This window comes from Eptatretus burgeri, chromosome 7, assembly GCF_056783735.1.
Source record: "Eptatretus burgeri isolate ZD-2024b chromosome 7, Ebu_testis_v1, whole genome shotgun sequence".
NCBI classification, from domain to species: domain Eukaryota; kingdom Metazoa; phylum Chordata; class Myxini; order Myxiniformes; family Myxinidae; genus Eptatretus; species Eptatretus burgeri.
Window position 1 is genome coordinate 47,753,645 of NC_140967.1, and position 11,569 is coordinate 47,765,213.

An 11,569-nucleotide genomic window follows, 5' to 3' on the forward strand; every position below is an offset into this window, starting at 1 on the left:
AGAGGAGGGGGAGAAGGGGGTGACGGAGAGGGGGGCGAGAGAGGGGGAGAGGGGGGCGAGAGAGGGGGAGAGGGAGGGGGAGAGAGAGGGGAGAGAGAGGGTGGCGAGCGAGGAGGGATGAGAGTGGGGGGGGGGCGAGAGAGGGGGTGGGAGAGGGCTGCACATACTGGCACTCACCTCCGGGCACGCACCTACGGGCCCGTACTAGTAATCATAAATGAGGCAAACATTTGGTGTAATCATTTATTGTCATGGTTTCCTGTTTGCACATTAAAATGGGAAACATTGAATGGACTGTCATCGTTATTTTCATCATCATCACAACTTTTTAAAGCCTGTTATCTCACCAGAGTTGTGATAGAATTTGATCAAGATCTGTGGAATTTCAAGTGTAATTTTTATTACAAACAGCGATACATTGAGTACACTGGAAGAGTTGTGGAGGGTATAATATGGTAAAACATTCCTTTTTATTGTTGTAACTTTCCTGTTTGATTCCTCAGTCTTCACTTGACAAAACACGATGTCGAAGTTTCATCATCGTCGTCAGAATAAGAATCGTCCTCATCAAAGGCGTTTACGAAATCTATCACAACGTGGCGGTTCCTGGTGGAGTCAAACTGTGCCTCGGCCTTGCTTGATTCGGTTGAAACATCCGAGGAAGATGGTGCAATGGTGAAAACACAGGACGATTCAACGCTTGTGGTGTTCTGCGTCGATCCATCCGTGTTTACCTGAGGGCTCATGCTTGAATGCTCATCTGAGAGCTCGTATACACCGAGCACCTGAATACAGCAAGTGGGTGATGGTGGTGTTGGTACTGCGTTCGTTTTCTGTGGACTCTCATTCAAAAGTTTATCTGTGAGTCCATGAGCATCTGCTTCAAGAACAGAGCATGCTTGTGGTTCAGGTGGTACTTCATTTCTGTGCTGAGGGTTTTCTGAAGTCTCCATTTTCTGGTATTTGATGCACTGGCTCGGTTGTCTATTAATGATCTTGCTTGGTTTTCTTGCATTGTGCTTCCTGCCTTTGCTGGCCCTGCAAAGCACCAACAGATTTAGATATTGTCAACCTTCATTCTACATGTACAACATCATGGATCAAGCAATGGAACAATTTACTGCCTTGTGTTGTGCACAACTGTTCAAAGATGGCCAGGTATTCATTACATATGTAAATGTCCTCCCACCCGGAAAACACCGAGGAAGACCCGAAGAAGGCGGGTAATTGACTTTGCAAATATGAGAAAATTTTGGGTATGAATGTTAACATTCGATAAGGTGAGACTGGTACGGCCTTGTTCATCTTCAATAGTTTCCTCTGATTTATTGGATGAGATCATTGGAAGATGAATAAGTTAAGGCTGGCCTCTGAGATTACCTTCAAGGGAAATTAAAGTCCAGGGAAGATGGCTGCATCCCATTTGTTAGGGGGGTGGGAACGACGATGGTGGCGTGGTCGGTGATAATTTCAAGGCTTTAACCACCGTGAGAAAACACGAAGATTTTGGAACTCCATTGCATGCATTCAGAGTTTGAGGTTGGGGTTAAGTTGTCAGTTGCTGTGTTGATGGAGTGTCAGCACCTACAAAATTAATGGAGTGTTCAGATAAGTTGTATTATGAGGTCCTCCAATTTTTTGGAACCAGTGAGGTCCAGGTAAGATGTGCTGGGATTGGAAAAGCATATACACTGGGAGCGGTTATTTTCTCTTCATGGAAGACTTGTGTCGGAAGGGCAGAGCCCTTGTGGTGGGCTGGCCGATGATGTGCTGAGAGTACGCAAGTTTGTGAAGGAATAAATTGAGTTGTCCAAATCTGTGATAAACGGGGTGTTAGATCCGAAGCAACGGGATGTAGCCTTTTAATTGGACAGGATTTGAAGGCCACAAGGTATATCGATGTGATAGGAAGGAGAGAATAGGAGAAGTGGAGGAGGCCAATGGGCCGACCACGTTCCTCGTGGGTGCAGCGTATCAAGGAGATGGGGAGAGGCCAGGCATCTGCCTGGGCGATGGCCAGACCGTGGCCCCTGGAGTACCGGTGGAAAGTGGATGCAGTAACGCGCTGCTCCGGCGCATTCTCCCATACGTGACCTGACCATGTGTCGTTCTATTTAATGTGCCGTTCGATTTAATGCAACGTTCTACCATACGTGTCGTTGAATCATATGTGCCGTTCTAGTTAATTCATGGAACAGTACCCCTGGAAAGGTAGTGAGTGGCAGCAGAAACAGGAGATAGGTTGAAATTGGAATTGGATAGGAACCGAGAAACATTGGAGATAGAGGTGTGCAGGGTTATTGGCAGGACTGGAAGGTAGCTTGAGTGGGGATGGGTGATTATGTCAATCTGTGCTGAGCGTGATGTCTGTCAGAGGGTTTCTCCAAAGGATTGTTTGTGGCCAGTGTTGTGTATTTTTTTATACCTTAAAACTGCGTTTGCACCCCCCTCCCCCCAAAAAACATTTCCCTCCCCCTCATTTTTAACACCCTTTTGATATCCCAGAGCCTGCCACATTTTCTCATCCCAACTCTTGCCCCAATTCCCCTGATGAAGTCATTCTGACGGATTTTTTGGGTCGTCTCTAGACGACCCTTCTTATCAGTTTTTCCGTCTCTCTGTATGTTTGTATGTTTGTTTGTATGTCATGGACAGCTGTGGAGGCCAGAGGAGTCAAACGATTTTGATGAAACTTGACAGGTAGGTTCATATCAGGATCCAGTTGTACGCTTTTGAGCACCGTTGCTATGGACGCCACTGTTGCCTAGCAACGGGACTTTGAAATTTTATAAAAATAATAAAAAAATTATTTTTTCGAAAATCAAAAATCATCTTCCGCGCTTTTATGCGCACTATAATCAAAGTCTTTCCCAAAAAAGTTTAGCCCAATCTGTCAAAAACTGTCTGCCTAGTATGCACTTATGTAGCGACCACCCATGTCGCCCACTGGCTTGTTTAATCTGGTGTTGGTGTCCTGGCGAATGGCCTCCTCCTGCGTCTACTATTCCTGGTATTCCTTGTTATCCTGTTCGGAATACAGGAACAAATTGATAAGCGTTTGGCTTGATTCCCCTTTAAATCTCAGTCGTCTGTGGTCTTGATTAACTGGGGAGGTTCGTCTGAACTTCAACTGTACAGTGATCTCGTTGTGGTTACGGGTGGTTGTTGTCCCCGTCCTAACATGCAGCACTAACAGATGTAATGCTAAAAGTAGTTTGTGTGCTCACCTGCTAAGAGAAAGGAATGCATATTGAAAGGTCTGAAGTCATCTTTCAACTGTGTACATGCTGAGTTAATGAATGAGGATTTTAAGTGAAGTCGTCACCAAGTGCAACCAAATAAAGTCGTCAAACTTACTTCTTGAGAGATCTGAACTTCGCGAAGAGGTAAATGAAGAGAACTATGAAGAAGACAATAATAGCGCTTGAAGCTATTATCACCTCAACAGCAATCCAGGAGAATTTACTCGCTGCTGGAGTGTTTCTGTTGTTTTCTTTACTGTCAGACACTACAACAGAAAAATGTTCATTATTAGCAGTGATCAATGAGAAAAACTAAAAATACAAACAACACATTATTGACTGATGTCGTGGTGTCACAGATAGAACCTTCAGAGAGTGACACACCTGTACCTTCAAAATCATTTATATTGTTCTTTACATATGATGTTTGTGGGGTCGGGATCAGGAGTTGAAATTAAAGACCAAAGCACCGTATGTGTTTTACTTCGTTTTTTTCGGACTAAGTTCTTATCAAGGAGTTCAAGAACAGCTCGCACACAATAAAAACAAAATTACCTTTATATTCAAAGTACACCGCCCCATGACAAATAAATAAATCATAAATCCTCCAGCACGCAGCACGTGGAGTCGGAATTGGGAAGGAGCAGTGTACAATAATTGATTTATTGATTGTGTAATTAAAATAAATAAATAAATACAATAATAGGGAGCCTGTTGTTGGCTTCGTGGTTATTGTGGTGGCTTGGGATCCTTGTGGTCCTGAGTTTGAGCCCCGCTGGCCACTGAATTAACATCAGCGGGGTTGACTCAGCCTGTCATCCTTCCGAGGTCGGCGAAATGAGCACCAGCAGACTGGTAATTATCCGTGTGTGTCGAAGGCGACTCAAGGGTTGGCGTCAGGATGGGTACCCGGCTGTCAAAACATTGCCACAAGAAAGGGTACAATGATTGGAGCCCACAAAAAGCTGACCCCTGCTCGGGGAAAAAAGGGAGGGGGGGGAGGGGAAAATGGTGTGACAATGACATAATAAAATAATAATCATAAACTTCTTATTTCATAGCATGTTACCTTAAGGTCAACTTTTTCATCTGTATCTGAAACTTTTTGAAAATTAAGTAATTTATCGAAAAATGAATAATTAATTGATTAATCAATAAATCAAAAATACCCTTTTGAGATGAATCACTTGGTCATTGTCATGTCCAAATATCAGCTTCCGAGCTCAAAAGGTGCCTGAGATAATGCCCAGATGCGAAATAAAATATAAAAGTACTGAATAAATCGATAGTAATGAAGTAATTAATCTCTTAATTAATTAATAATAATAAATTTTAAAATCGCGTTTTTTCAAAAGCAAATCTTCACTTTTGTCCCCAAATTTCAGCTTCCCAGTTCAAACGATGGCTGAGATATTGCATGGACAAATAAGCAAAGCAACAACGAAGAAAACAAACAAACGGAGTAAAAACTGAGTACTCCCTTCCGTGTCCCCCAGCGATGACATCATGCATCACCTGTATCTGGAATTGGGAAGGAGTGGTGTACAACGAGAACGGCACTCGGTGGAGCGTAGTACCTCCGCCAGACCGGAATGTTTACGTTTTGCATCTATCCCACTGATATGCCGGTTCTGCAACCGGACCATTCGTCCCACCGTCCCACATCAAAATCTAATTTACTTGTCACTTTCCTTGTCACTTGTCACTTTCCCAACTCGTCCACCAAGTTTCGTTCGAATCTGTCCACAACTTTTTAAGATATTGTGCTATGTATCGTTTTGGTCCCATCTCTCAATGGTGAAGAATCACTTTAAAAATTCCAGTATCTGGAGCTGGATCTTCACCAAAATCTACTCAATTCGTCCTTGTCCGATACCAAACTGATCCCCCAAATTTCTTCCAAATCCGTGCATAACTTTTTGAGATATCCTGCTCACAGACAGACAAACGTGAAAACGACGTCCGTGAACCTTTGGTGGTGGAGGTGATTAGCATTATTTGAAAGAGAAGTCCGAATTGTGTACACAGCAATTTGGATACCGACATTGAATACAAGTGAAGTATTGAATAATAATTCAAACATTGCTCCAACTGTTCCATCGAAGTTGGAACTAGAAAATTGTATCTGCTTGTTGTATTTAATCAATGAAAATGAGAACCTATTCATGGGACACCTTGTATATCCCCCAACCCTCACTCCCCCCCCCACCACTCTCCTCTCCCTTCCCAACTCCCCTTCTCTTCCTTCACAGTTCCACAAGTATCACATACTAACCTCTTGGTCAATCACCCGTTGGAAGCCTTCCATCGTCTATTACCATGGTTACACAGTATCACCATGGTTACACAAATCAAAACAAAACATGTCCATCGATCCCACAGTTTTGTTCAGAAACGATGAATGAGGTACAAACGATGAAGTTTTTGAATATCGAAATGTTCTTGACATTGAAAGCTGGAAATGGATGTGAACAACAACCTGCACAACCACAAAATCCCTTTCATCAGTATTTGCACAAATTACCTTTTTGAAGATGGAAGTCCTGTTCATTGTGAGAGTTCCCTGGATTCTCTGGAGGGTGTTTCTCCAACTCCTTCTCTCGAGCATTTTGAAGGAAGTGAAAACGTTTCAATCCCATTTCCATGTTATCCAGGAGATGTTTGAGAGTTGAGACGATGTGTGTTGTTTTGGTTCGAGGTTCTCCTTGAGTATTTGTTGCCTTTTCCAAGTGAAGGGTGTTTTCATCGTTTGGGAGAGTAACCTCGTTAACTATGGCCGAAGTCAGGTTTTCGATCGCCAGTTGTACAGGTTCTTCCAACATTAATTTGGGTAGTTCTGTAACCTGGTCTGAGAGAGGAAAAAAATAAAATAATCATGGACAGTTAATAATCAGGTAAACAGGTAATCATGGACTTGAACAGTGAAATGTAATGTTACATCCAAGTGAGATAAATCCTGAAGATGTCTCGGCAAAACAAATCCACATTCAAGTTTCTTTTTCAAACCCCGTAATTGTTCAACATTCAACTCAAGAAAACCTTCTAGATTGTCTCTGAAAATCTTCATGTAACTCCAAAATCGTTTTCAACTGTCCGAAGTAATCACAAAGGCTCCAGAGATTAATCGTTTTTCGTGAAAGTGAAGCCCAAATCTCCTCACCTTGTATTGCAGTTGTTGTTGCCACACAAATACAAATGAGGTTCACAATGAACCACAAATGATTCGCACATTGCACGAGCTTCTTCATCTTTGGATATCACCATCAACAAGACCGCGCACAACAGGAGTGTTCAGCACGACAAACAGAACACGTTTGGAGCAAAGAACAAACGTTGCCATGGACACCAGCGTGTTGACGGGAGTCATGACGACACATATGACAAGGTAATCAAGATGTGCAGTTGGTTGGAAGATGAATCAGTGTCCGTTATTTTTTTTATTTGTTTTTAAACGTTTGAATTTTCCAAAACACCTTAAAAATTATTGTAAATAGCTGGAAATTCAATGCAATTCGTTAAAATTAAAGAAGTATTGAGGAAACAGTTTTTCTTGTTGTTTCTCGATGATTTTCCTGCACTGTTTAAATTCTGTTTGGATTTCACTACCTAAACTAATTATCTACCAACTGAGGCTTTTGTCCCCAAATTTCAGCTTCCCAGCTCAAAGGATGGCTGATATATTTACTGGACAAATAAGCAAACAAACAAGCGGAGTAAAAACTGAGTACTCCCTTCCTTGTCCCCTGGCGATGACATCATAAATCGCCTGTATATGGAATTGGGAAGGAGTGGTGGACAACAAGAACGGCACTCAGTGGAGCACAGTACCTCTGCCAGACTGTACGGTTTACGTTTAGTATCCATCCCACTGATATGCCGGATCTGCAACCGGTCATTCGTCCCCCGTCCCACACCAAAATCTAATTTACTTGTCCTTGTCACTTTCCCAACTCATCCACAAAGTTTCGTCCGAATCTGTCCACAACTTTTTGAGATATCGTGCTATGTATCGTTTTTGGTCCCATCTCTCAATGGTGAAGAATCACTTCAAAAATTCTCGTATTTGGAGCTGGATCTTCACCGAAATCTACTCAATTTGTCCTTGTCAGATACCAAACTGTTCCCTCAAATTTCTTCCGAATCTGTCGATAACTTTTTGAGATATTCTGCTCACAGACAGACAAACGTGAAAGCGACCTCCGTTAACCTTTGGTGGTGGAGGTGATGAGCATGATTTGAAAGAGAAGATGGACAGGTTGAGTGTTGAATAATTCTTCAAACATTGCTCCAATTGTTCCATCGAAGTCGGACCTGGAAAATTGTGTCTGCTTGTTGTATTTAATCAATGAAAATGAGTACCTATTCATGGGACACCTTGTATATTCTCCAACCCTCGCTCCCCCCTCCCCCCAATCACTCTCCTCTCCCTTCCCTGCTCCCCCTCTCTTCCTTGACAGTTCCACAAGTATCACGTACAAACCTCTTGGTCAATCGCCCGTTGGAAGCCTTCCATCGTCTATTACCATGGTTACACAGTATCACCATGGTTGCACAAATCAAAACAAAACATGTCCATCGATCTCACAGTTTTGTTCAGAAACGATGAATGAGGTACAAACGATGAAGTTTTTGAATATCGAAATGTTTTTTTTTTTTTTTTTTTTTTTTTTTTTTTGTATACCTTGGTCGAGGCTCGTATGAGAGCTAACACACAACTCACAGCAAGGAGGCATGAGACAAGAGGGGCGGGAGTGGAAGGGACAAAACATTGGGGAACAGACACAGGTGAACTGTGGAAGGGAGAGGGATGGGGATGGGACGGGGAACATGGCGAGGGGAAGATGGACATTAAAGGGACTTTCAGGAAGGAAAGCAGGAGAATTGAAGGAAGTGGGCTTGGGTGGATTATCGGGGGTAGAAAAGATCGAGCATTTGGATGGGGGAAGATAAGAGGTGGTGGTGAACAGCTGTTTTGAAAGCCTGGAGGGAAGAATGGGAAAGAATAGAGTGAGGAAGTTTATTCCAAAGGCGGGAAAAAAGAGGAATGAAAGAGTGAAGATGAGCAGTGATTCGTGATTTTGGTAGTTTTACCAGAAGGGGTTGTTGGCGGACCTTGAGCGCCCTGTGGAAATGTGGTGGGGACAAATCACAGAGAGAGCAGGGGGGGCAAGGCTGGAGAGGAGTCGGTAGAAGACAGAAAGACCACCGACCAACCTGCGGTGATTGAGTGAGAGGCCCAAAGACTCAGCTTCATTGCGGGAGATGCCAATGATCTTAAAAGCCCTGGTTTCAACAGCGTGAAGTCGAGAAAGGTGGGAGGCAGGAGCACCAGCCCAGAGGGGAGAGCAGTACTCCATCAGGCTACGGACAAAAGCTTTGTAAGTGGTCAGGAGCTCAAGAGGGCCCAGGAAGGACTTTGCACGACGGAGGATTCCCAGTCGGCGACTGGCTTTTGAGGCAAGGTTGGAAATGTGACTTTCCCAGGAAAGGTCATGGCAGATAGTGAGACCCAGAAGCTTGAAAGAAAAGACTTCTTCCAGAGGATTGTTGAGAAAGTGGATGGGGGGTTTTGTAAACGGTCCTTTCGAAGAGACATAGTGAGAGTGTGAGATTTGTCTGGATTGAAAGACATGTTCCACGTGTTGGACCAGTTTGTGATTTTATCCAGATCTGCAGTGAGCGAAGAAGCTGCTGCTTGCCGGTCTGAGGGATGACAGATGGTACGGCAGAGGGTGGAGTCATCGGCAAAGAGAAATAGAGGATTTTCCAGAGAGTCCGAGAGATCATTGATGAAAACCAGAAAAAGAACAGGGCCCAGAACGCTACCTTGAGGAACTCCAGCCTGCACAGGAAGAGGGGATGAAAGAACTCCATTTAGGGCCACACGTTGACTGCGACAGGAGAGGAAGTCTGCGAGCCATGAGTGGAGATGGCCTTGAATACCATGGGAAGAGAGTTTGGTGAGTAGGGCAGGGTGCCAGACTGTGTCAAAAGCACGTGATATGTCCAGGGATACGGCTCGGATTTCCTGTCTGGCATTGAGGACCTCCATCCATTGATGGGAGAGCAGTAGCAGCATATCTAGGGTAGAGTGACCTGGTCTTGACATTGAAAGCTGGAAATGGATGTGAACAACAACCTGCACAACCACAAAATCCCTTTCATCAGTATTTGCACAAATTACCTTTTTGAAGATGGAAGTCCTGCTCATTGTGAGAGTTCCCTGGATTCTCTGGAGGGTGTTTCTCCAACTCCTTCTCTCGAACATTTTGAAGGAAGTGAAAACGTTTCAATCCCATTTCCATGTTATCCAGGAGATGTTTGAGAGTTGAGACGATGTGTGTTGTTTTGGTTCGAGGTTCTCCTTGAGTGTTTGTTGCCTTTTCCAAGTGAAGGGTGTTTTCATCGTTTGGGAGAGTAACCTCGTTAACTATGGCTGAAGTCAGGTTTTCGATCGCCAGTTGTACAGGTTCTTCCAACATGAATTTGGGTAGTTCTGTAACCTGGTCTGAGAGAGGAAAAAAATAACATAATCATGGACAGGTAATAATCAGGTAAACAGGTAATCATGGACTTGAACAGTGAAATGTAATGTTACATCCAAGTGAGATAAATCCGTGAAGATGTCTCGGTGAAACAAATCCACATTCAAGTTTCTTTTTCAAACCCCGTAATTGTTCAACATTCAACTCAGGAAAACCTTATAGATTGTCTCTGAAAACCTTCATGTAACTCCAAAATCGTTTTCAACAGTCCGAAGTAATCACAAAGGCTCCAGAGATTAATCGTTTGTCGTGAAAGTGAAGACCAAACCTCCTCACCTTGTATTGCAGTTGTTGTTGCCACACAAATGCAAATGAGGTTCACAATGAACCACAAATGATTCGCACATTGCACGAGCTTCTTCATCTTTGGATATCACCATCAACAAGACTGCGCACAACAGGAGTGTTCAGCACAACAAACAGAACACGTTTGGAGCAAAGAACAAACGTTGCCATGGACACCAGATTGTTGACGGTCGTCATGACTACGCATTTGATGAGGTAAACAAGATGTGCAGTTCGTTGGAAGATAAATCAGAGTCCGTTATTTATTTATTTGTTTTTAACGTTTGAGTTTCCCAACACACCTTAAAAACTATTGTCGATAGCCTGAAATTCAACGAAATTTGTGAAAATTAAACAATGATTGAGGAAACAGTTTTCCTTGTTGTTTCTCGATGACTTTCCTGCACTGTTAAAATTCTGTTTGGATTTCACCACCTCGACTAATTATCTACCAACTGAGGCTGGCAGGATGGCCCGAGAAGTATGCACACTCGCCTCAAAGCTGTCTTGCCTGGGTTCGAATCCCAACACAGCAACAAACTGTCATCGGTGTTTCACAGGTCAGGTTATTCATCAACGTGAGCGATGTCCCTCGGATGGACATTAAACCGGACGTCCCATCTGCCAGTGGTTGGTGGACGTTAAAGATCCTATGGTGTCCTTCGCGAAGAGGAGGTGAGCTATCGCCAGCACCATGAACAAATTCCAAACTGTTACCTTAACCCACAACAGAGGGCACCACATCAGTGGCACAGCCACACCCTCATCCGACGGTGCCACCCAGCAGACTTGTGCTGCTTACAAAATAATAGGAAGTTTTCCAGTTTTTTTCCAGGCGAAACGGTAATTTGTGTAAACATAACAAACCACACGTTTCTTAATCCGCACAAAGTATAAAGTCATCCAGACGATGAAGTGTGATGGACACTCATCTCTCAATGTGCCCGGGGTCCTTTTTATTACCCTTGCCAAAAGAGAGGGTGTTGCATTTGGGTTTGTTTGTTTGTTTGTTTGTCTTTGTCATTTGCAAAATCGAAGATTTTTCAAGTATATTGGTTCGTCCATTTTGTTATTCTGTCTGTCTGTCTGTCTGTCTGTCTGCGTGTCTGTTTATCTCCTACAAATTTAAAGAGGATTTATATTTCCGATCACTGAATTCATCCACCAATTATTTTTGAGGTCAACATGCACCAAAAGGTCAAAATAGGCCAAAGGTGAACAAGTAAGTTGGGATTTCTAAAATCCTCAATTTGCATGCGATTGATTTCAAATTTAAAGAGGATTTATATTTCAGGCCACAGAATTCAACCACCAATTACTTTGGAAGTCAAAATCGGACAAAAAGTCAACAAAGGCCGAATTTCTGAAATTGTCAATTTTCATCCGATTCACTTGTGATTTGAAGAGGATTTGCATATTTGGTCATTGACTTCAACCACCATTTATTTTTGAGGTCAAATCTGTTTTATGGATTTTGCAAGTGTCGTGCTCTGCATG

The 11,569-nt window shown here is 43.2% G+C and overlaps 1 protein-coding gene across 1 annotated transcript; it reads right to left on the reverse strand.

Annotated features, from left to right (window-relative positions):
- Nucleotides 1-243: 243 nt before the first annotated feature.
- On the reverse strand, nt 244-10,082 carry LOC147023203 (uncharacterized). The gene is made up of 3 exons (XM_085888386.1): nt 9,427-10,082; nt 3,358-3,508; nt 244-1,038 (listed from the first exon to the last, which is right to left on the reverse strand). Exons 1-3 carry the CDS (start codon nt 9,722-9,724, stop codon nt 507-509), a joined length of 981 nt encoding a protein of 326 aa, XP_085744512.1. The 5' UTR covers nt 9,725-10,082; the 3' UTR covers nt 244-506.
- Nucleotides 10,083-11,569: the final 1,487 nt, after the last annotated feature.